Here is a 26,816-nt window from a genome sequence, read left to right as displayed (position 1 = left end):
CTCACTCGAGAGAAACCTCTCGACGTTCCAAAGCCTTCTACCTGTCATTTTAGTTCAACAACACGCCAATAGATGGCGTTACTCTCTACGCGACTTTATTTCAACAATGCGCCAATAGACGGCGTTACTCTCTACGCAACTTTATTTATTTCGTTACAATCAAATAACATGTAGCTCAACATTGCTAATCGATTTTATACAGGCGTCTAAAATAATGAACTATAACGCTGCAATACGTCTTTCTGGTGTCAGGGTTCGACACATACATGTTCATATTCATTCATTTCTGTACGCTTCACCACTGCAGTGGTATGTATGCAAGTGATGCAAGTTAACTTATTGTACGTACAAAAAGGCTTTTCGATATTTATTACCGTCAGTTTCTACCAGAACAGCGCAAATCTAGCTGTTGATACGTATACTGGGCATGAAAAAAATATACAAACTATTAAAATAAAGGAATTTCTAGTAATGTCGGATATTTTCAGACTGTGCATCAAGATAAATAGGTTATCCTAAAAAAAGCGAAGGTTCTAAAAACTTGAAGGTTTTAACCCTTTCGCCGCCATTGACTTGATATGAAGTCCGAACATTCACACGCGCCACACGCCACGACTCGTCGTAGTTTTGGTCAGGTTTGTAAGTATACGAGCAATTTTTGACATGGCGCTGATGACACTTTATTACTTCATTGACTTGGCGGCGAAAAGGTTAAACTTGCACTTTTTGGGAAAGGCTACTCTTTGAATCTTGATTCGTAATGCTAACGTCACAGAATAATTAATAGTACTATCGTACAGAAAGGAAACTTTTCCTACAAAAACGAAGTTTGACAGCGGTTCAGGGTCGAATCATGATGTCTCTTTCTAATATATGGCACTATCCCTTTCGGCTATTTAGGGTTGTCAAAAATCAAGTGATTATCTTATCTGTGGTCGTGCACGCAAAAGGAAGTCAAGTGGTGCCAACCCTAATAATTGCTCGGAGCAATGCTGAGCCGAGCGGAGCCGAGTTTGACCGAAGTCAGGAGTTTCGCACCCCTGCTAACGTTAAAAAGCCTGACCAGGAATATAATTATGATCACGCGCCATGTTGCGGAATTTCACTGGAACTAGTTTTTCATACTATACTGAACTGTCATATACAACAGCGCCCTCTTGATAATGATGATAGATATATTACTGTTCAGGCTTGATATTGATACATCATATTGCCGATCACTTTGCAATCCTAAATTTTAGCAATTTATTTATGAAAACTCGCGTAAATGAAACTTTTTCTTCACTTTCCAAAGATAAAATAAATATTAACTATAAGTACCTACTTAATATCCGAGCTTAATATAGTTACTAAGTTACTATACTCTTTTGTATGCAATCCGCTTTTGACACACATTCTCTTTGATTTTGACATAAAGTACAAATAATTTACTCTGTGGTAATTACTCTCTAAAAATCGCTGTAACAGTTCCTATCTTTTGTAGTAGTTTTACAAAATATGTATTGCCCAACAACGTAGAAATGTCTATTCCAGGGTAAAAATGTATTACATCACCACAATTTTAGCAATTGCATCTGTTTGCGATGGATTAACGTACAGGAACTTTGCTCTGCTCCATGGTATGCCTCAGAATGACCGCGAGTTGAAATTCTTTAATGATATGGTTAAGCTCTACAATGTCACCTATTGGAGGAGACCTGGCAAAGTTATGGGGCCTGTTGAATTTACCATTAGTCCCTATAATTATGATGAACTTATGATAGATACATACAGGACGAAGATTCGCTTTAGGACTATTATGGAAGATGTGCAAAGGTAACCTAAACCTAAAGGTTGCTTAAAAGTTTTTCAGCTGTATACATATTTATATGGTTTGTTTAGCAGAAGAGATCTTTCGAAGATATTTTGTCACGGTAAAAATAATTGCTTACCAGGGATCTTTTATCTTCATTTTAATAATTGGTTTTTAACTTAACACATTGAACGCCGCGCTCGTAATATGCATACCTACTAGAATCGGTCACATGTGCCCAGTGCGGCAGCAAATAACTTAAGCAAATAATTGTATACTTTTTTTCAGTGTATTCGATGAACAAATAATTAAACATTATTTTAAGCATCATCTGGATTCATTCAAGTGGAAAAACTATCATAGTCTAGATGACATTTACACTTGGCTGAAAGATCTTAGCGGTGCGCACCCTGAAGAGGTTGAGTTGTTGCATATTGGAAAGAGTTTTGAGAATAGGGACATATTCGCTGTAAAACTAAAGTTGAATAAAGTTAACATTTCCAAGAAAAGGTGAACATTCACAAACATTCTTATCCACTTTTAATATTTTTTTATATAAATACCTTCATTTTATTCGAACGAGGTCTGAGAACATTGTTTTGTTTTTATCCTAGTGGTTCAACCCTTACTTACGTAAAGGCTATTTCCAGTGATGTGTTTATCTAATTTAATTACGATTACTCATCACAAAATTAGACCCTAATCAAGACACAAAATCATCTCTCTTACCATTAAATAAGTTTAAGTCTATATTTATTTCTCGGTCGCGGCCTAACTCAAAACACTTACCAAATAACATCCTACTTCAGCGTGTAGTAGAGCTCAACAAGTACCTATTCTATTTTTTTAACTTCAGACACAGACCGAAGGTCATAATAGAAGGAGGAAGCCATGGAAGGGAGTGGATATCTCCAGCGGTAGTGACCTTTATGATACACGCATTAGTAAACGCTAACAAATCCAACAGCGAAGAGTTGAAGCTGGTAGCACCCATGTACGACTGGTTTTTCGTTCCTGTAATGAACCCGGATGGATATGTGTATTCACAAACACAAGTATGTATTCTGATGTAACTTTCCATTCTCCACTTACAGAAATTAAATATTTTCAAAGACTACTTAACTGTACATTGTGTGTACTGTATGTAGTGTAGTGTGTGTGTACTGTGTAGTGTGATATACACGTAAATTCCATTACTAGTACTAAGCTAGATACCTGACACTAATATTTTTTACCAGTAGGATATTTTCAGAAGTCATAAATTTTATACGATTTATATTTTAGGATCGATTGTGGAAGAAAAATCGCCGTGGTGGTTATGGTGTCGATTTAAACCGAAATTTTGGAATTTTATTTGGAAGTAAGTATCAAACTCATATTTGAATCATATTGGAATCATATCAGTTAGCTATTATTTGCGCGTTCAGTTTATTCAAACTTGTCCGCACATTAGTGCCAGCGAGACGCCCTGGCGAATGACAGCTAACTGTTATGATTCCTTTACATATTAGGTTATGAGGTTTTATTTCGCGAAATAAATCGGGAATAAGTGGTGTAGTGGTGCCAGTGTATTATCGGAGCAGTTTAGCAGTGGTCGATAATGGGTTCCGGGAATTACCTACTGAATGTACCGAAGTTAAAGGAGCGACTTTTGCTGCGGAAAATTTTCTTGTGTTATACCAGCATATTTATCACGCAGATCAGGGAGCCAAAAGGGATAAAAGAGATGATGAATACTGCGGTACAGAAGCTTTTTCTGAACCGGAATCCGCTGCTATGGCAACGCTAGCGAGGGATAATAGTTTCAGCCTGGAGTATTATCTGTCTTTTCATGCTTATGGACAGTACATAATTCTTCCTTACTCCTTTTCAAAGATGTACGAAGATAATTACAATAGTACGGTAAGAAAAGTACATAATAGTTCAATACAGATTTGATAACAAAGTTGCTTTTTATGATATAATATTTATTTACACACCTCTACTTATAGTTAAACCATGTACCTATTGGTATTTATTTTTAGTTAAATTCTCTATAATTTTTTCATAATTATTTATATTTACTGATTATAGATAAGTCATAGCTAACAAAGTCTTATCTTGTTCATAAATAATCATGATAAAGATTCATAAGTAAGTACTTACTTTTTCAGAAAAAATTGGCTGACGCGATGGCTCAAAAACTATTAACAAAATATCAAATTCAATATAAAGTTGGCACTAACTTTGATACACAAGGTAAGTAATAAAGTATTTTTTATGCTAGAGTAAGAGTTTCACCACAAAAATACATACATACACATCCATGTAAATTTGTATATTATATATTTAACAATTTCTTTATTGAACAAACCGTTATGCAGTAGTATTAACAATATTGACACTAGTTGGTAATTGATTACTTTCCACACTTAGATCACAAATACAGTACCTTTATATTTTCAGGATATTTAGCGTCAGGAGTAAGCGCAGACTGGGTAAAAAAAGCAATTAACGTTCCGTAAGTAAAGTATCATATTTTAAGTACCTAGGCTCTTAATTCTTATAGACTCTATTTTAGTTGGTGGCCAACATTTTAGTCTTCTCTATAACTTTCGACTGTAAACCGCCGCAAAATTGGTTTTCATCAAGGCGTTTCGGGAAACTGGTTTTTACTAGTGAAAATGCGTTTTGGTCAAGGCGATAAGGAAAACTACATAGTTTATACTAGGAAAAACGTGATTTCGCGTGTATATCTTTTGTTCTATTGGGTACCCACACACCCACAGTAGGTACCTATTACTATTATTTTATTCTGTGCCCAGAGCACGAGCCTTATAATATTGAGCTTACTCTGGGACTATGTCGATTTGTGTAAAATTGTCCTATACCTACTTATCTCTAATATATTTATCTCTTATATATTTATTTATTTTGCGGAAATCTTCCAAAAATTTGAAAAATTCTCGCCAATCTAAGAAAAAAATAAGTTTCCTAGAAATTACCAAATTTTTTGGAATCAAAATCTACAACTTGCACACCTAACACCTGAAACTAACTTATAACACCTAAAATGTGAAATAATTCTGTTTCCAGCCACGTGGCAACCATCATGTTACCAGACACAGGAGCATTTGGGTTCGCATTGCCAACAGATCAGATCCTGCCCACTTGCCAAGCCACCCTGGATGGCTTGCTAGCGTTTCTAGATCCGCCAAACCCCGAAGATGAAGACGCTAAACTGAAACTAAACCTTGATGGCAGAAGGTTAGGAGATATGCCAGAAGAAGACGATTCTTTAATTTTTGATGATAGTGCTACTCTGGAGAACTATGCCTCTTCAAGAATTTTATTTGTTTGTAATGTGATTGTGTATATTTTTAGCAGATTCTGATAAATGTGCAGAATTACACAGTTATACCTATTGAATAACATTTGTCTTTTTTTCATTTATTTTTGACACTGCCTGTTTTAGAGAGTATATACTAGGTATTGTACAAAAACGTATTGATAATAATAATCATAAGTTTGTTAAAAATACTAACATGATAATCACCACACCTTATAAAACAAAGTCCCCCGCCGCGTCTGTCTGTATGTTTGTATGTTTATTCGCAATAAACTCAAAAACTGCTGAACGGATTTTCATGCGAGTTTCACCTATCAATAGAGTGTTTCTAGAGGAAGGTTTAGGTGTATAATTTGTTAACTCGTGCGAAGCAGCCGGGGCTGGTCGCTAGTTATTGATAATATCGGGTAAGCCCGCTAAAGGCTCAACGCCCGAATCGATGTGGATATGGTACATAACTAACATAACATAACGACAAACAAGATGATAGAGTCGCACCAAACAAAGTCTGCAGCGGATTTGATAGCCCACGCAGTGTAAGTGTTATGTATACGTCATAATTTCATAGAAGTTTGACGTTTAAAATGACACTTGCACTGCGTGGGCTATCAAAATCGCTGCAGACTTTTTACGGTCTGATTACAGGACCCAATGGGCTGGGCACAGGATAAAGAATAGAAGCGTATACTTTATCGTGCAGTCCATGGTAAAGACACGAGTTTATGCTGGGTTTCCACCAGTGATGTGTGAAGATTCGTAGCGAGAAAGGTTTTTGTTAAGAAATTTACCTATCCTCACTCAGCGCAGCTCTATTTTAGTGGACAATAAATACGTTTATGATTTTTATGCTGACCTCTTCTGTCAAAATATTAGTGAAAAGAGTTTTGACAGAAGCATTATCATTGCGACCACTGACGTTACTTTTTGTTACATTTGTCAATTTGACTTTATAGACTTGTGATGATTGTTTTCTTATAACCATAAATTACACAGCAGCTCAATAAATATTGCCATTATGACCATTAAGATCTATAGTTGTTAAAATAACTAATTTAATAATAATAACAGAAGAGCCTTTATGGAAACTAAAACCTTATATCACGTTTTCAGTTTTGATGCATTCTTGCTAAATAGCCTAACTAAAAGTTCAGCACAATACATGTGTGTAAGGATAATTTGAGGGGACAATGCACTTGGCGAACATTACGTTTGTTATCCTTCTGTTACTGACAAAATGTTACGCTAAATCTTACAGAGACTATTCATTGATCCATGGGATTCCGAAATCCGATCATGAATTGGAATTTTTCAAGGCGTTGGATACGTTTTACAATGTCACATTCTGGAGGAAGCCTAGCTTGGTTGATAAACCAGTTGAGTTCAGTCTAAGTCGTTTAAATTTGGCAGAACTTATAAGAGATACTAGAGATATGGACATTGAATTCGTAACTTTGATCCGTGATCTGCAAAGGTAAGTTTATCGTGCTTTAGACTGACCTAGCTCAATAGTGTAAATATTCGATAAAGAGGCTCAAGAAAAGTGTTATCATTCAGAATTAGAGATGGGTCGCGGGTAAATACCCAATTTACCCACCCAGGTAAATACCCATCTACCCGGTATTTACCCGTATCTACCCAAATGGACGGGTAGATTAATTTCTTATTGCACATGTAGATTTGTGTTATAGTGGAGATATATTTATATACCGAATTAGTGGTTGGAATTATTGTGTGTCATTATGGAATTTTTCATATAATTTTCATAAATAATTTAAAAATGCCGTTATAAGAGTATTTTTTTTTATTTTGATTAAATTATCGTACTTATACGTTGATAATAAACATTCGTATTTCGGTCGGTGGGGGGTGTGGTTGGGGGAGGGGGGTAAAAGGTAACTTTTTCATATTTCTAGGAATCTGTCAGTAATATCGAAAATATTGTATGTAAAAACTAAAGTAGACAAAATTTCCTACAAAAAAAGGTTTTATTAAATTTTTCATAAAACCAACTGTAATTGACTTATGAGCTTCCGAAGTTGTGATACTACACATTTTTTTTTAATTTCCATTCCCTAGTAGTCTTTATTTTCATCTTCCTAATGTATATTAAAAGCGTTTTTAAAACATTTCCGGTGGTCAGGGACTAATTTTACACGATTTTCATAATTGGACTGATATGTTTAAATCGAACTTCATTTAGAAGAAAAACGAAAATACCCGCGTATACCGGGTAAATACCCGCTCTCGGGTATCTACCCGGGTAGTTACCCATCTCTATTCAGAATAGAAAAGCGACATTCTATCCTGCTTTTAATTTTCTGGTCAGGTACTCCGAAAACAGTCAATTGTTTCAAGATCCCCTTACATTCAATTTGACCTTTCTTTAATCATCTTAATTTGTCTGAGATAGACTGTCAAGTAGTTTATGTAGAAGTTAATTTTGAAATTGATGTTTTCAGTGCATTCGACAACCAAACTATTAAGCCGTATATTAGGCGACGAATGGAATCTTTCGATTGGCAGAACTACTACAGTGTAGAAGATATCTATAATTGGCTCAGAGATCTTAGTGATGCACATCCACGTGAAGTACGAATACAAAGCATTGGACAAAGTGTTCAAAACAGGCATATACTTGCTGTTAATATTGATTTAGGGGCATCTGATCAAACTAGCAGGTAAGCTGAAATATTTAATGGATTATAAAGTATATTTTAGTAGCAGATTCAACCGGGATAGATGAGCAAATCAATGTTAAAATATTTTCTGAAAATAATTTAATTTGTTGTAATACTTCTAATAGTATTGATTGGCAGCGCCCGAGCTAGAGATGGCCTATCACCTGAGATGATCCAGTTAGAAGGTCGAACCATACTGTTCTACCTTAGGGGTGGCCAGGGGGCGCCATAAGCCTTCATTAAGAAGTGCATATACCTACTTGGAACAATTCGCTGTGGCCGAATGGCAGCCGCGATAGCACAGGACGCTGGTTCGTTTCCAGCTTGGGGCACTGGAGGCCTTGGTCACTTTTTCTTAGTATATGACATTTATTTCGGTTTATAATGTTAAAGAGGTCAAAAATATTAATTGATGATTTGATAAGCTATTTTATACAATTTCCCTTATTTTTAAGCAATAAATTATTACCACTATTCCGAGTAAATTATGAATTATACAAATCTTCTAAAGGAAATATATTACTTACAACGTTTTTTTACGAAATGTTGGTACTTAAAATCTACTCTTGGTGAAAAATGTGGATATCTAAGTACAAAGAAATTATTTATGATCATGACCGTGGTGAATAGAAAAGTAAAAGTAGAAACCTCTTGAGTAAGTTTGGCTTGAGGAGTTGTTTTCTTTCAGATCCGTGGTTATGGTCGAAGGAGGTTGCCATGCTAGGGAATGGATATCACCAGCATTCGTAACCTTCATGATAAATACAATTGTAAGCTCTAAAAACTCTACTAACCAAGAATTGAAGCAGATAGCTAATTCGTATAAATGGATTTTCATCCCTTTATTAAATCCTGATGGATATTCATATTCACAAACTGATGTAAGAATTCATTTAGTTAATATAATAATATGTAATATCCGGCGAAGCGGAGGTGTGACGACCCCATCGCCCGCTGGTTTTACCAGTGTACAATCAGTCAACGTAGGGCAGCTTGTGGCGAGCTTTTGGGGATTAGCGACCTCACGTACACGAGTGCTCCTGGGGAGTTCTGTTACCCGCAAGGAGGGTGGGTGGTACAGGATTCTTTGCCTCTGGCTTGCCTTAGTCGGCCGGCTAGAGTGGAGTCGTCAGAGCTATTATAAGCTCCAGGGGTGGAAGTGAAATATGTATAAGACGCCAGTTGGCACAGTGGCTGTTAACAGCCAATGGCTCTCACCCAATAACGTACATAGTACATTTTAGATCCCATCAACTCTCAATAGTCCTAACACTCTGGCGGGTGCTGCCTCTGCGTGTGTCCCATGACACGGGTAAGGGCAGCATCCACTCGGTGTACTCCTTACATTTCATTAAAGTGTCAAAAGGGCTCTACGTGTTAGCTTCGGCTCCGCACACGCCTCCCAAAGGTCCAGAACACCATTGTTTCGTGATGGGAAAGACATGTAATATCACAAATAACATCTGATCAGTATTCTGTTCTAGGATCGCTTATGGAGAAAGAATTACCGTGGAAAATATGGTGTTGATTTGAATCGAAATTTTGGTGTCGCATTTGGAAGTAAGTTTAATTTACGATTGAGTGTAAAGTATATAGACCGCGAGCCCGGAACAGATTTCCATGACCAATCGCCTCGCGGGTGATAACTCGTATAGTAGTTAACGGCTATGTATGATGAACCCTCATGGACGTCAGCTGCCGCTTCGTTGGTGGGTTGAGGAATGGCAGCCACCGAAATATGTAAAAAAATAAAAAATAAATTGTCATCGCCTCCCGTTTGATAATTCTAATAAGTATCATGATTTGCTATATTATAATTATGTCTAAACAGAATTTGGCGCAGCAAAGGAAAATAAACAAGATGAAGAGTATTGTGGTAAAGTACCTTTCTCTGAACCAGAAACATCGGCACTGGCAGCATTTATAAGCGACCACAGCGATTTGCTGGAATATTATATATCTTTTCATGCATATGGCCAGTATATTATTATCCCTTACGCATTTGAAAAAGAACATATGGATAATTATGATACAGTGGTAAGCAAAGCTATCATTTGAACTTTTCGTAAGTGGCTGTCAAAATATGTCGATGAATTGACCTCAAAGCTTTAGTAACGGGTCAACAGCAATAGGTAGGTGGGCATTTTTTTTAAGTGTACCCTTTACTTCTTTCGAAAATCCATCAATTTTTGGGTTATTTCCTCTTAGAATCACGAGGACTATTTTAAATTTAAAAAAATGTGTCCCATGAAAACTTCAGTTTTGTAACGCATTTTCACATACATTTTGTATGGACCGTTACAAAACTGACACCCGAAATTTGTATGAAAAACTGGGAGCACTTTTTTTCTTTGTCTCATTCAATAGTACTCGTGATTGTGAGTCTAAATAACCCAAAAATTTATGGTTTTTGGAAAAATAGTAAATGGTACCATTTTTTCTGACAGCCCCCAGGTACGCCATTTATTCAATAACTGCGCGTCAAATAAAATGATCATTATTGCCATCAGCTACCTTAAGTCCTTGATGTGTCTTCTATCTGGTTTAGGATAAAGGAGATGAGGGCAAAACACATCACAGGGTGCGAAGCCAACGTGCCAATCATTTACCCTCCGTAGCGAACTAAAGGCAACTAACTGTCTCTGTCGCACTTATACGGAAAAGTGATAGAGATGACTAGGCTACGCCACGGAGCGTAAACGATTGGCACGTTGGCTAGGCACCCAGGGTTATTATGGTGTTGCTTTGTATATGTCCTGAACATTACGTTTTGTGTTTGATTGATAGTGATGGTGATGAATGAAACTGCAATAGGGAATATTACGCAAAACTCTGCCTGTAGAGGGCATCACTTGCTCAATCACATGGCCTACCATGAAAAACGACAATCGAAAGTTCAGTTTCTGCCTCTCTATCACTCTTGCTTATCCGATCGATAGAGAGACAAAATAACGAAATTTCGATTTTCGCGTATCGCGGTAAACAAACCGCCTTGATGCATCAAAGTCATAGTGAAAACTTGTAAAAAAACTGTTTAAGGCCTAGTATTTATAAGTTACGCTGTGGTTTACTAAACAAATTAGTGCTGCACTCGTCGACGGCAGAACATTGCAGTAATACTCCCTATTGGAATTACGTCTCACTGATTCCCATAACAATATCGATCAATGCGTCATGATGAAGTCAGACGACGCAACGGAGCCACGCTGTTATGACGTCGCCCAAATCTGATGTTTTATTCGTCTTTGGTTTTTATTTGTAGTTTATTTTTGTTTTCTTGTTTTCTTATTTTGTAGTTTCACAGTGTCTTGGTTTTTAATGTAATACTGTCACTTATTTGAGTAATAAATAAGTAAATGACGCATTAAAAAAATATATTGAACAACTCTACTTAATGTTTCAGAAACAGTATGCTGATCAGATGGCAAAACAATCATTGCAAAAATACAATATTTATTACCACGTAGGAACTGCTTATGATACAGTGGGCAAGTATTTTCACATTTTTAGGGTTCCGTACCTCAAAAGGAAAAAACGGAACCCTTATAGGATCACTCGTGCGTCTGTCTGTCCGTCTGTCACAGTCCATTTTCTCCAAAAGTACTGGACCAATTAAATTGAAATTTGGTACACATATGTAAATTCGTGACGCAAAGACGAACATCTTACGTAAATAAATGAGTTGTAAACATGGAGGCCAATTTTGGGGGGTAAATGAGATTTGTAATTTTAAAATAAATAGTTTGGAAGTTATTTAAGAAAATAGCCAAATAATGCCCATCCCCCCCTCCCCTTTATCTTCGAAACTACTGGGTCTAAAATTTACTTAGTATACAAAATAGTTTTTTACATACAGGAAAACCTATAAGAAATATGCAGTCAAGCGTGAGTCGGACTAATTCCTTAGTTTTTGATCCGACCCCTACGGGTTTTTTAAACGCAATTTACTCACATATAAAAAATACATTTTTTTTTTTTATTAATTTATTATTTAACAGGACCTTTATACAATTGTACATATCGGCCCTATCAAGTCCGCTTCTTATAGCTTCAGAAAATATGCCTATTACATCCATATAAGTGAATATTTAAAATAAAAATAATTAAAATCTATTTGTCAAGCATAACTTCAGCCAATCTATATACCATTTGTGCCGTGTCCGATGTTGGATTACCAAGAATGTGGATGAAGGCACCGATGTCATATGACATTTAGGTTGGCTGAGGTTATGAGCGCCTCCCTAAGGGCGCGATTTCTACTATTATCCATAATTAAACAAAGATAACATATTTAAAATATCGCCGCCCTTCACGACGTCTAAGACAAATGACACTACTTGTTCAGTCAAAAAACTAACTACAGCCTTAACTTTACATTCCAATGTCTGTCTTGATAGACAGATCTCTTTAAGTTTTTGAAGTATCTCTCGGAATCTCGTGCTATTTCTCCTCTTCTCTTTCTCATCTTCACCCTCTTGTTTACCATGATTTACCGATGGTACAACGCTTCCTTGCCTTGATTTTTTGCCTTTGATGTTTGTTCACCGGAGAAGAAGGTCCAGCTAAGGGAAGAGCATCTTTCAGTTTGTCCTCTTCCTTTCTAATATTTGGTGTATAGACTACTGCACTAGATTTTTGGGAAGTTAAGGCATCCCGATACGGCGTATTCGTATTTAACTGGGTGTTATCACTCGCATCGCTTGGTGACTCGGTAGAGGTGCTTTCTTGCTTGTAGTAAAGTTCTAGAGCTTTCTTGTATGTGCAGAAGTGTTTGCTCATAATCGGTCTTAGTTTCTTTTCTTTCAAGAAAACTGGGCACGTTTTACTAAGTGCCATGTGTGCGCCTTGACAATTGGCACACGTCATTACTTTAGTAATGCAGTTCTGATGGTTTTTTCCACACTTAGGGCACACAATTTTTTTGGTCGGACATATACGTGCTCGGTGGCCAAATTTCCAGCACCCCGAGCATTGCGAAACTGGGAATATATACGGCTCTACTTTAAAGCGACAATCATACGCATACACGTGAAACGGGAGGGAAGTCGCCTTAAAGCAGATATGTATGGCTTCACTCTTAACCCATTGGTCGTCTTCATTAAGTCGATTTAGGCGGCGAATTGCCAAGACTACCTGCGAGACATTAAACTTCCATTAATCTTTCAGCAGTTCCTCCTCTATATCTAGGTCAATATTTCTAATCAGACCAAAACAGTACTCAGCTTGATTTGACCACTGGCAACTCATCTTCTCATTATTAAATGCCGAACAGATTATAAATTTTTCAGCTTGCGTTCTGAGAGAAAACTGTATACGTACCTTGTACGCGCCTTTGAACTTTACTCTCAAAATGCCACTAATGTTTTCTGCTCGTAGCATTTTTGCCATTGCAATTTGTTTGGGTAACGCTTCTTTTGACGTAAGGACAACCTCAAACTCTTCTTTCATACCTTCAGATTCAACATTACCTTGTGTTGAGAGCTGAAGTATTCCGGTCTTCAATCGTCTGCGTAGTCGCTTACCTACCACGGTTGTATAACTTCCTTCGCTATCATCACCCTCGCTGTCAGGGTCCTGGTTACTACAACTACGTTTTTCAGCTAGACGCGCATTCATTCGCATTGCCCCTTCAGGAAGGCTTCGTAAACTTGCGCGACCCCAGTCCATATCCACACTTTCATCATCGAAGGAGATTCCACTTTTTACGCTCATAATACATTGTTAAAATTGGGTAATGTACGGAACCCTTGGAACGCGAGTCTGACTCGCACTTGATGGCCGGTTGTTTTCCATGTTTGTGAAAGAAAAATTTTACCCGCTTTTCGGTATCCAATTGATCTGAGGCATATCTTTGTATGAGGTGTAGAGGGGCAATTCGACTAGGGGAAATGTCAACTATTAATCAAAATATATTCCATGTTTTATTTATATTATTAACTAGAGTGCCATATATGTCCAGAGAGCGAAAAACATCTTTATCTTTTCTTTTATAATGTAAAACATGGAATATATTTCGATTAGTTGAAATTTCCCGCAGTCGAATTTGCCCCCTCTGCAACTTAGTAAAATGTTTTCGGTAGTCTTTACCTACCAACCGTCAACAAAAACGTGCTCTTTGTCATAATAATTTATCGTTACTTATTTTCAGGTTACCTTGCCTCTGGAACAAGTTCTGACTGGGTGAAAAAAACCAAGAATGTCTCGTGAGTATTACAAGCATAGACTAGGAATCCTCTAAACCGAGTTTAGAGCAATTATTTCATGCAACCAATGATGCCAAAAATGCGGGGGTGCGCGGGACGAGGTGAGCGAAATCCCGTGCCGTGATTGGTCCGTTCAAAGAGACGGACGTCACACAAAGACACTTTCGACTCGAACATGGAATAAAATTACCGTATGCGTGGCAGAGGGGGTAACGCGACTATGCTAAGTCTGTAGGATGTTTTGTCTGTGATTACAAGTATAGTGTTTATTTATGCCATGGTACCAGCGTACCAGGTATGTCACAAAAATTGTCAAATATATTAACTTTATATAAGAATAAGAATAAGAATAATATTTATTTCTTTGACATTATCCAAAATTATAACATTCATAATACACTTAAATAGAACTTAACTAATGTAAATATACAAATATGTTTTTTAAAAAGTAAACAGTGATGTTTACTTAACATTAAATATAAAATCTTCTATGCGAGCAATATTTGTATCTGGCTCGAACATATTTTACATCAATACCTAAACTAAGTATATAATACTTGTATCTTAGGTATTTCGTGTTAGTAGGCCAATTTAGTGTAACTTATTGGGCAAAAACAATAAAGATTATATTAGTACGTGACAAAAACGTATGTAGGTAGGTATTTAAATAACTTTGTAGGTCAAGCAATGAGCAAGACAACTAAATGCTAACCTAAGTATAATAGCAGAATGATTATTTATAACAAACAATAGGTAGGTAAAGTGAGTGGACTATGTTAATACAAATGGCAACTGGTGACATAACTATTTTTATCTAAAAGCAACACTTTTAGCTAACCATTGGTGGGTTGTTTTGTTTGTTAATATTAAATAATGCATATAATCAATGGGAATTCTAAAAATTATACTCACTTTTAAATTCTAGTCTTAAAAGATTCTTCAATATTGAGTACTTACTAGCTTCTACCGTCGACTTTTTCAACGTGGATTTTTTTTCAATTTATTTAGGTAAACAAACAGTCACTACAAGAAAGGCTGTCTAACTCGCCACCTAATTTTGGGCGCTAGAACACCGTAACTATACTTAAATGCGTTCAATTTCACCACTAAATACGGCAACGCCTCATTAGCCACTGACTGGTGGCCGACAGTTCACTGGTTTTCGCATCAACCCGTGAAAGGTGGGCCACCAGTTTACTGCTTTTCGATCCGACCATTAACGGGTTAACCGCCACTTGAAGGGATAAACACAAAAGAGAAAATTATACAAAACAGAAAAACATAGAAATAAGAAATTGCCACAAAAAAAGTATGATTGATAAAACTATCCTATGTCCTTTCCCGGCCTTCAAATTATCTCCGTACCGAATTTCACTGTAATCGGCTTAGCGGTTTAAGCGTGAAGAGGTAACAGACGAGCTAACTTCGCATTATTAGTAGTTATTAAAATACTGACCGATCTAAATGGGCCACCCTGTTTTACTGTCTACAGACTTTGTTTTACCTCGTGGCTACTCGGACAACTGTCTTAGTTTTTTTTCTATATTTTAATAACTACTAATAACTGCCTATCCTACTATTACTGCCTATGAAGCCGATGGTCCCGGGTTCGAATCCTGGTAAGGGCATTTATTTGTATGATGATACAGATATTTGTTCCTGAGTCATGGTTGTTTTCTATGTATTTAAGTATTTATATATTATATATATCGTTGTCTGAGTACCCACAACACAAGCTTTCTTGAGCTTACCGTGGGGCTTAGTCAATTTGTGTAAAAAATTTAATGTCCTTAATGTCCTTAATGTCCTTAATACTAATAATGCGAAGGTAGCTCGTCTGTTACCTCTTCACGCTTAAAATGTATGAATGCAGTTTTTCTTGTGACTAAAATCGATGGCATAGTTCCTAAGAAGAGATCGTCGTATGTCTTATAGTTTCAGATTTTCCCATACTGACCGATCTAAATGGGCCAACCTGTATAGTGGGATTGATAAAAGGATCACCAGGGCAAGAAGGACACTCATATAATAAATGCATCATGATTAAATGACTTTACCTACTTTTATTTTCAGTTACACACTAACTATTGAGCTTCCCGATCAGGGTTACTACGGGTTCACGTTACCGAAAGAGAAAATCTTGCCCACGTGTGAGGCGACTATGGATGCTTTAATTCCTTTCCTGGACCCAAAAATTGATACCAAACTTCGAATCCGATTGTTTAATGGAGCTAAACGACACAAGAGCTTTAAAACTGTATTTTTTATAGCCCACAACTGTATTATTTTGATAGGTCTTCGTATTTGAAATAAACTTTGTTTATTGAGAATAAGTTTGAGATTTTTACAGTACGTAACTAGATAGTTCAAATAAACTAGCCAACGCATGTTCATAAAGGTTTGATGAGATATGAAAACCAGTGGCGTAGCTATATAGTTGCGTTCGAGCGCCAATAGTCCGAGACGGAAATGGTGCCTTTCACTCGAGTTAAACACTCTATTTTTCATATCGAATGTAAGGAAACCAAACAAGACAAGGTATTTTCACAAAATCAGTAATTGAAGTACCTAATAGACCTACGGCCATGATTTTTTCCTTAGGACTTACTTGCAATCGGAGACTTTACATGTGTGAAGATTAATAACCCCTAGCGAAAATCATTTAGATTGCAATATTTACGAAAACACACATTTTTTAACAAACTGCAGTAATTTTAAAATTATTTGTTCATTATAGTATGAAAATCAGCGGGATTGCCTCTTACTTTTTAATTTTATACTTTTTCGTTTTAAAAGCCGCAACAGACTACCGGACCGCACCGCGACCTTGGTGCGCCGCACCACGTAGACGTAAGAAGTACGTCAACGGCCCTAGCGCTATTTACAGATGAAGTCTATAGTCATTTGAATAATAAAAAGTACATAGGGGTGCTTTTTATTGATTTCAAAAAAGCCTTCGATACCCTGGACCACGAACAACTACTGCAGGCGATGGACGAGTGTGGGGTTCGTGGTCCGGTTTTGGAATGGTTCCGTACATATTTGTCGAAACGAACCCTGCGCGTCTCCGTGGACGGTGTCAGCGGTGACGAGGCAGAGGCGCAGACCGGGTGCCGACCGGCTCGGTGTATGGCCCACTCGGGTACATAATGCATGTAAACAGCGTAACTAATGTTGTACGGAACTGTTCCACATACATGTATGCGGATGACACTTGCTTACTGTATGCCGATAAAGACCTTAATAACGTACAGACTTATATACAGCAAATACTACTTCGAAAATATACTTAAATGGTCTCACGATAACGGTATAATATTGAACACCGAAAACACCAAATTTCTACTCATACAATCACCATATATAAAGCCAAGTCAGGAGCCTATTAAAATTATTGGTCATACGAACGATTACTTACATATTGAGAAGCGTGACTGTAAATGTATATTAATAGAAGTAGTTGATAAATTTAAATACCTAGGCCTAACTATAGATAAACACATTAATTGGAAAATACACATAGATATAGTATGTAATAGACTAAGGACTATACTGTGTAAAATTATTAGTTTAAAAAATATAGTTAATAATAAAATATTACAAATGTTATACCATGCACTCGCTGACGCTGTAATTGGATACGGCTTGATAGCTTATGGACGCACCTTTAAAACTTATTTGGAAAAAATATTAAACTTACAACTGCGGTTATTAAAAAATATAATAGATAAAAAAACTAAATCTAACTGTAGTAACGATTATACGGTCTTATTTAAGAAATTGAACATCCTGCCAGTGCATGATACAGTTAAGTACTTAATAGCAACCGATCAATTTAATAATCCCGAATTTAAAACTCCGCGAGTATATACCCGAGCGCCAAGAAGGTTAAAGCGTCGTAAATACGTGGAGCCTACCGCTAGCAACTACTATGGTAAAAGAACGCGCAGCCATATCACACCGCGAATATTTAACCGTTTATCAATTATTGAAGGCGAATGTGGTAGTAAAAACATATTTAAATCAAAAATTAAGAAGTTGCTAATAGGTACAATGCATGATTAAATAAATAGGATAATAAAGGTAAATATTATATAAAGAAGCTTATACTGTGTTCATATGTTATCATCATGTATTAACCTTAGTAATGTAAGTTAGATTAAGGTACTAACGTTGAAAATGAGTGCATCATGTCGCCGTTAAACGTAAGTTTGACCTAATATAAGTTTAAAATGTACCATACTTTTCTGAAAAAAAAATTAAATAAAAAAAAAAATTAATCGAGTAAATAGAATTCAACGAAAGAAATCAATATCAAGAATAATTTGTTTTTAACAATTTATTTACATCAGTTTTTATAAAAAAAAAAGGATCAACGTGGGATTAGTAAAATCAAAGAGAATAAAGTCTATAGAGACGGATTGTCAAAGTAAATTATGTAGCCACTGTAAATTTACTGCCATCTTTCGACAGAACATAAAACTGTTAGAACGCCATTTGACTGTGATCCTTATTCTTTCAGTGATATGTGTTAACTTATTAAATATTAATATTCACGCCATCTACTCGACTATAGGCCAAAGGTATGGTTCCATGTTTTCGAGCGATGGCGCCACAACCTTCAGCCTATGCTCGAGTAGATGGCGTGAATATTAATATTTAAAAAGTTAACACATATCAGTTAATGAATAAGGATCAAAATCAAATGGCGTTCAAACAGGTTTAATCTTCTGTCGAAAGATGGCAGTAAATGAACTGTAGCTACATAATTTACCATGACAGTAACTCTCTTCTTCAAATCCTCTTTGGTAAAATTAAACAATTACCAATTGTTCCAGGCGCGGAAATAAAGACACGTACTGTTTTTCCATTTTGTTTCCACCCAGTTGTTCGTGGGACGGGGACGCGGAGGAGTGCACCACTTTTCTGCGCTAGAGCATAAACGTATCACTTTCTGCGCACCTTTTAGAACAACAAAGACCCACTTTCAGAGCATGAGATATGAAAAATATATTATAGGCGTCGGCGAAGTAGGCCGTCGCCCACGGCTTCGCCCCCCAAAGCGCCTCGCGCGAGGCCCCTTCGGGCACAGTGAAAGAAAGGGGCCTCGCTGATGCGACTTAGCCCACGGCTTGATTAGTTCACGCTACGCCACTGATGAAAACCACAGTTACTTTACTTGGGGCAAAACGGTATGACAATTCCAAATGTTCCCTTGCTTCAGTGTGCCTCTTTATCCATTTGACCTAATCGTTACTTGGAGAAGACTTTACGGCCCGATTCGAACTTTAAGATACGTCAATTAATAGATCTAGAAACGATATGGATTAGATTGTCGAATGTGACGTTTCTTCAAACAAAAACGTCACTTTTGACACTGACGCATCTAATCCATATCGTTTCTAGATATATTCATTGACGTATCTTTAAGTTAGAATCGGGCAATGTGTATTGACACCTGATTCATATCGCTAAAATTAGTAAGATACAGAGTTCGATCCTTTTTCTTTGCGATAATTGAGACACGAGTAATAATCCAATAAAAGGAATAACCGATTAATTCACATACAAAAGAAAAAGCAACGCCCTGAAAACTGGACAATTACTGACTCATCAAGCTAAATTGAAACATACTGCAAAGCCATACAGCTCCAATTCATTTGTATTTATCCAAAACGATACTCATGCCTAGAGATGGGTAGTGAGTAAATACTCATGGGTAAATACCGAGTAAATACTCAGTATTTACTCAATATACCCGTATTTACTCGTTTATACCCAAATTGGTGGGTATAAACTATTTAGAGTGCTGAAAGGGCCATATCAATTTGAAATATAGGTGTATTTTGTAAGCCGCTACTGGATTAAGTACTCAAAATTGTAAGAAATGTATTTTTAAGAGGGGCACTCCATACATGTAACTAATTGTCACCAAAAAAATTTTCAGAAACCACCAATGTGTTGCACATCATTAAATGGGTCTTTAAAAATAACTGGTATGTTTCTAAGAACTTTTTTGGATAAATTGAATAGTTTTGGAAATAAACCGTTTCGAAAGGCCAAAATAATGTTTATCTCTCTTTATCTTTCGAACCAAAGTTCAGAAAAAATATGAAAACATATCGAGAGATTAGCCATATAATAGAGTACAAAAAACAATATTTTGAACATCATCGGCTGAGCCATTTTAGAGTTTTCTTAAAAAAACCCTTAATAAAAGGTCGTAAGTGCCGCGTAAACACGCACTTTTGCGCAACATGCAGTTATCTAGAACATCGATAGAAGTAAAGTACCATATTTTTAAAGTAAATACCTTCTTATTTAAAACAAAATTGTTAACTATGCATTATCACAATTTGCCTCTCACTGATAATTACCTTTTATTCCAAAATTAAGCGTCCTTTATGCTTTTTATTTTATAGATATTGTTAATACACGTTAGCACTCCTCAATAAAAGACAATTTTGTTCTTAAATCTCACTTTTTGAATATTTCACAAGCAATCGTTTTTACCCACCTAAATGAGTAAATACGGGTATTTATCGGGTGCTTTGAGTAAATACCGAGTAAATACTCAGTATTTACTCACCCCTACCCATCTCTACTCATGCCATTAATGATGGGAGCTATTGTCCAATAAAACAAGGTCTCTCAGGGCGCGTATGCTCTGATCCAAGCTGTCGCATGGATAGAAATGCGGCGGGTCTAGGTAAAATGGCCGATGGTACCAAAATAAATGGCACTAGATCACGTGATATGACGATTTGTCGTGACGCCTAAACGATTACACGGGTCATTACTCATATTACCACCTTTGATAACATCATTTTTGCTTCCATTACAGAATTTATTGACTACCGAGAAAGCAGATGTTGCTAATAATTGCTGATTAAATGAGCTTCATCACGATTATTCCGAAATGTTTAATTAAATATCGTGATATAAATTACTTTGTGATTCGAAAGATAAACTAAAAATGCGTAAAGTAAATTAATATTCTAAAAATAGATTTATTGTTTTGATATCTAACACGCAATGTGTGAAAACTAAATGATTGATACTAGTAACAACCGAAGGGAGACTGTTGATATAAAGATGGGCCCTATTTAATAAACGTTACAATTCGACAATTTTGTAAAAAAGTAACATATTTGTTAAAATTATCTACAAGTACTGTTTAATAAATCCTACAAATAAGTAAGAAGCTTACAAGTAAATAACTTACAATTATTACCATTGTAAACATTGTTTAATAAACGTTTACATATGTAAAAAACGCAATGAAAAAATTGTCCTTACAAAATTGTAATTGTAAGGTACAATTTACATAAAATGTAAGTTTTTTCTACAAGTTCTTAATAAATGAGGGTAGACTTATTTGTTACTCATAAGAAATTATTAAATTGGTTTACCCATTGAAATCATGGAGAACAACAACAACATTACAATTTTATCTCTAATATACGAGAATAAAGATATATTATTCGGCCGGTTTAGCGAAAAATTAACCCATGATATGCATTTTTTTTTGTATCATGTTCAAGATTATGCCCTATCCTTATCCTTTTACGAAAAACTCCCTGATTCCGTTGAATTACATATTCGTTATCACTATCCTCACTATTACTGTCACTACTTGTTGTTAGAACCATGTTTTTTTTTATTCAGATCGTAAAGCACACTTCAAATCAAGTTTTGACACACCTTTAAACACCTGTCGTAATTATATTACAATTTACAAAATATGTAAACTTGTCAGTACAATTATGTGTTTAATAAAGTACATTTCCATACAAAATTGTAAACAATCACCTGTAAGGTGAAAATGTTTATTAAACAGAATTATGTAAAATTGTAGCTACAATTATACAATTTTGTAAATTTTCCGCTAATACAAATTTGTAACTTATAATTTTTATTAAACAGAAACTTGTAAATTGTAACCTGTCAGGTACAATCTACAATTTACAATTCGTAATGTTTATTAAACAGGGCCATGGTGTTATTAATTCTATTTTCTGACATTGAATTAAAAAAACTAACAAAAAAATCATATACGAATAAACGAATGTAAAATACAACCTTTTAAAAACAAATAAAGCATAATTTTCAGATTTAAACTGTGGAAAGGTGTAATCCTTTTCTAGTGACCTATGTGATAAAAATAAAATCGTTACTTGACTTATATCGACCGGGACATGGACCGTGATTACCTTTTTTATTATTTTCAAGCTCCCGATAATTATTTCAACGCAGTTACATGCATCTTGTTCACGGGTAACTGAAGAAACTAACCGTGAACATTAAAATCATAACAAGGAAATACAGACCTAGGAAAATAATAGCACTTAGTAAATGTAATATTTCGAAACGTCTTTAAAACCGCTCCAAAATCTGGGTTAAAATCATAAATTAAACACACCCCATTGTACCGAGTCCAAGTAGAGAGCTGAAGTGGGACACTCGGGCCTTGGCAAGAACACTGCTGTGTCTTTAAATTTCCGGCTTAATTCGTATTCCGCTGTAATCATTAAGCTAACGAGACATGCTGGCTTTGATAAAATTTGTTGCAATAAGATGCAAGATACAATCTTGTTTTGAGAAGCTGAAATCACGTCTGAATTTTGTTAATGTTGCATTTTATCGCTTTTTACATTCAGATTTATTAAAAGCTAAGATTGATGCAAAGATTTGGGCCAAGAAAACGTGCTTCTCGGTTTAATGAAACCCCTGGTGAAAAGTAAAAAGTATGATACCGATTTAATCACGCTGTCATAAAATAAATGTACGATGGGAATTGGAACCATATTTAACAAAGCTAGATAATCCTCTTTCTATTTCTATAATGTATTTAAAATACCATTATTCATTATTACTAGTCTGTTTTGCATGATTCGCGTCAAATAACACTGCAGTATATTAATGCGTCTATATATATGTTAGGGCTCGGCTTCCTTTTGAGCGCTAATCGTGGTAACTCGTAGTAGGAAGGCTGAGGTCTTCGTTGTAGAAAAGAAACTTCGTTGTAAAATACTCATATTTATCGTTTATTTATAACTTTACACAGCACACTTTTTAAACTATCAGCACTTTAGCTATTTACAGTAATATTAGTAGCACCATCGTACAATAAATGACAATAATACACTTTTAGGACACTTTTTGTCAGCATAGGCTGTTAAGGTCTTACTCCTAAGGTTGCTCAGATAATAATGGTCGCTTTAATGAGGTGCAAGGCCTTTTATTAGACCATCGCCCCTCCAATCTCGACCACTTCCACCTGTTCGTCAGGTGAGGTGGGCTGACCGGTAGTGACGTCACAATTGTTTAATTATTTTAACTAAAGTAAAATTGGGAAGTTCAATCACCTTACTTTTTATAAATGAACACAAGTAAATAAGAATGCGGTATTATTACTCTTATTTTTGGAAAGCCGCTAACACGGCCATACTGACCAGTGGCTCGTGCTCAGAGACACTTAGTGTTCGTATTAATTAAGTTGTAACTAGTAAAAGTACAGATTGATTTAAAACAATTACAACGGCTCATTGAGTTTACTGCTTGATTTGTATGTCAGATACAGCAGGTATCATATTGTTATTTTATTTTTTATGAATTATCGATTATTTTAACTTATGTTAACAAAGATTCAACATAATTAATGTTTCTGTCTTATGTACGATCATGATTTTTTCTTATGATTTTAGATTAATGTTACATTTAACTGTAAATGAATTACACTTGGAAATAAAAATTAAATGTATTTTAAACAGTGTAATAAAATTATTGTTTAGTTCCCGCTAACACGGCTATTTATGACTTTTGCTTCGGTCATTCTGACATCAAGTGATAATTCAATAATAGAATTGATCCTAGGAGTTTGAATGTTTTAATTATTTTCAATCCATTTTAATTCACAAGTACTTTAAAAAAGAAATTTACTTGCTTGTACCTTTAAATTAATGTTGGTTTTTTATATTTAATATTTTTTTGTATGTTTTTATTTTTGCCAAAGGAAAAATGAGTTTACCGACGCTTCGGAAAGGCTCTGGTGGAAAAGAAGCGCCAAGAAAAACCTCCCGGTTGCCTTCTTTTATAATGCGTTTAGTTAAGTTTTTATGTACCTAAGTGTAGTTTTTTTGACATCTTTTGTCGGTTAATACCGATTATTACGATTGATTAAATTTGCTGAATTGTAAATCTTGGGTTTAGTTATATTTAGTGACACTACGCAGCATACTTCCTATTTACTAAAGGTAAGTGAAATTCTATTAAAATTAGTTCTTTGGTATCTAAAGTGATTAAATGATCATAATTTGTTTATGGAATTTATTGATTCAATATAACTCATTAATATATGAGAATCAACCATGAAGTTTAACGCTTCTAAACAAAGACTAAGTAAGCATCATAAGCTTTACATAAGATGAGAATACTAAAAAAAAACTGTGGTTTAAAGTCTCCACCTCATCCAAAAAGCGTTAATGATCAATTTAAAAAATAAGAAGAGAAACACAACACTACACAATGGATTTGCACGATGGGGTAGTTTAAGTGCTTTTCATTTAATATTATATTATCATAAAAGCTATTTTAAATATTTTCTAATAGAAGCTGTTATTAATTTGTTTAAGTTCAAATTAAAGCTATAGTATTTCTTTGATGTTTGGAATGATAAATTGTTTGTATTATTGTTTATACTATTTAAATTTCTGTACTTTATTTCTTAACTCATATTACACATGAAGACCAAACACGAAGTTGAACCTGTCTTGAACGTTGCTAAACAAAGATTAACTTGAATTTAGGATGAGAAGGATCAATTGATGAGCCGAAACTCGTGCTCGAGTAATCGGTTTAAAAATAAGGAATGCTCAGTTAATTTACCAGCCCAGTTGTTGTACTAAATCTGTATGACCGATCCAAACAAGTGGCAGATAAAATAAAGTCTGAGCTTAGGGAACCAGTTAGTTGGACGGCCCAGTCACTGAAGCCCTTCAGATTCGTTACAGCAAGTGGCCGGCAGACTATGGTTCCCATTTATTGAACGGCCCAGTTATTGGATTAATCCCTCTGAACCATCCAAACAAGTGGCAACTGTTTATACTTTCAAATCTTTCAATAGCCCAGTTACTAGACTAGATCCTTCTGATGAATCTAAGTAAGTGGCACACACATTACTTAACGTGGTTGTTTTTATAGATAGTTGTTCACGTAGGATCTTAAATTGAATTTGCAAAAATAGTAAAAGTTCAAAAAGCGATATTCACTCAATCACTCTGTTCGGATTTTTATCTTGTGTGGAATTTTCATATTTTCATTCATGACTGAACATGCTAAAGGGTTTTTCCAAAAAAAAATCATTATGTGGTTGGATTGGTAATAAACGGTATTCTTCATTAAATGGTCTCTACATTTTTTTTTTGTAATAAGTATCATTATAGCAAAATATTGGCTGTTTTAAAGAGATGACAATATTGTGGTTTTGTACTTTGTCCTTAATGAATCGATTTATGATTTGTCATTTTGTGTTACCATGTAAAGGACATCTGTCAGATTTGGATTGGCTTCATGATAATTTGTAACTTGATAAGTAACTACTACTATTGTAACTAGTACCTAGTGTAGTTGACTAATACGAGATAAGTAATCATAAATCACAAGTACCTACAACATATCATTATGTCTCCTTCTGATCACTTGAATCATTGCTACTTAAATACGTACTTACAGAACGTTAAGTTTAAACACTCGTAAATTAATGTCTCTTTTGCATCTTTGTATTTAAATCGGTTTCCTCCTGTTGTAAATCCTGATGTGTGTTAGAATCCAAAAGCAGGGCGGCGCCACAACAACACGTACTTCTACAACAAAACACAGAAATCTGAGGCTACTATTTATCACACATGTTATTTCTATTAATAAAATATTAATTATTTGCTTAACGTACAACTAATGTTATTACAGTACATACAAATAAAGTATGATTAATACTGATCACATGTACCTATATATATTTTTTTAATTTTGTTTATATATATGAATGAAATGCATAATGATATTCATAACATTGCCATATATTAAAGTAAATGTATTTGGAGGTGATAACTTTTAACAACAGTACAGCTACTTACACCGTGAAATGGATCGTAGTTGAGCAAAATAAAATAAGCAGAATTTTGACATTTCTACGTACGTTTTGGTTGTACCGTTTTATTTAAACGTTTGACTTTCAAGCTGTATTCCGATGGATTTTACTGAGAGATATTGATTTACGCGGTATACTAAATGTGCATCAGTTATGTAATTTGATATTATGTTACTTATTGTGGATTAATTTTCAAAATTCATACTTAATAAATTGATTCGAAAATATGCGATAAAAATTTGATAATTATGCAACGATTTCGCTCGTAAAGTATGGCGAATTACTAATAAACGTAATATATTAATTCACGTAGAATAAATATTTTGTTAGCGTTGTATAGGATAAATGATATTTATTAACAAGAAAATATGTTTAATTTCTTCATCACCCTCATCATAATATCAGCCCTTTATCGCCCACATATTTAATGTATTCTAAAACTGGTTTCGAAATAAATGTTTAAAAGTTGTCCGTTAAATTATCTTAATGTCATTCATAAAAAAAAATCAAAAAGCTTGTAATCACGGTTACAAATAAGATTGAATAGGTATTACTTTACTATTATCATTCAAGTTAGCAATTCTAGGATTATGTGGGTAGATAACTTGTTTGAGCTATGTGCCTTCATAATTCCATGTTAAATGTTTACTTAAATGTGAGTGGCTGG

General features: G+C 35.2%; 3 protein-coding genes across 3 annotated transcripts in view; all 3 read left to right on the top strand.

The window, feature by feature from the left end:
• Positions 1 to 26,816, top strand: part of LOC134799113 (zinc carboxypeptidase-like) — a 243,886-nt gene that overhangs the window by 7,104 nt on the left and 209,966 nt on the right. The gene's annotated exons all lie outside the window — the stretch shown is intronic.
• Positions 2,181 to 5,173, top strand: LOC134799656 (carboxypeptidase O-like). The gene is made up of 7 exons (XM_063772097.1): positions 2,181 to 2,302; positions 2,649 to 2,847; positions 3,077 to 3,152; positions 3,492 to 3,703; positions 3,946 to 4,030; positions 4,238 to 4,292; positions 4,868 to 5,173. Exons 2-7 carry the CDS (start codon positions 2,722 to 2,724, stop codon positions 5,163 to 5,165), a joined length of 852 nt encoding a protein of 283 aa, XP_063628167.1. The 5' UTR covers positions 2,181 to 2,302; positions 2,649 to 2,721; the 3' UTR covers positions 5,166 to 5,173.
• Positions 6,162 to 16,309, top strand: LOC134799655 (zinc carboxypeptidase-like). The gene is made up of 8 exons (XM_063772095.1): positions 6,162 to 6,591; positions 7,580 to 7,798; positions 8,487 to 8,679; positions 9,283 to 9,358; positions 9,630 to 9,835; positions 11,202 to 11,286; positions 13,947 to 14,001; positions 16,075 to 16,309. Exons 1-8 carry the CDS (start codon positions 6,308 to 6,310, stop codon positions 16,307 to 16,309), a joined length of 1,353 nt encoding a protein of 450 aa, XP_063628165.1. The 5' UTR covers positions 6,162 to 6,307.

The sequence above is a fragment of the Cydia splendana genome, chromosome 18 (assembly GCF_910591565.1).
Source record: "Cydia splendana chromosome 18, ilCydSple1.2, whole genome shotgun sequence".
NCBI classification, from domain to species: Eukaryota; Metazoa; Arthropoda; class Insecta; order Lepidoptera; family Tortricidae; genus Cydia; species Cydia splendana.
The sequence above is the reverse complement of the archived record's forward strand: the minus strand, read 5'-3'. Positions and strand labels throughout refer to the sequence as shown.

Bases quoted from the DNA above. Each gene is read 5' to 3' on its own strand.
- LOC134799656 (XM_063772097.1), top strand. From the start codon at position 2,722: ATGATACACGCATTAGTAAACGCTAACAAATCCAACAGCGAAGAGTTG. The intron at 2,848-3,076 runs GTATGTATTCTG...TTTATATTTTAG, and splicing joins ATGTGTATTCACAAACACAA to GATCGATTGTGGAAGAAAAA. The intron at 4,293-4,867 runs GTAAGTAAAGTA...TTCTGTTTCCAG, and splicing joins AAAAAAGCAATTAACGTTCC to CCACGTGGCAACCATCATGT.
- LOC134799655 (XM_063772095.1), top strand. From the start codon at position 6,308: ATGCACTTGGCGAACATTACGTTTGTTATCCTTCTGTTACTGACAAAA. The intron at 9,359-9,629 runs GTAAGTTTAATT...ATGTCTAAACAG, and splicing joins TTTTGGTGTCGCATTTGGAA to AATTTGGCGCAGCAAAGGAA. The intron at 14,002-16,074 runs GTGAGTATTACA...TTTTATTTTCAG, and splicing joins AAAAAAACCAAGAATGTCTC to TTACACACTAACTATTGAGC.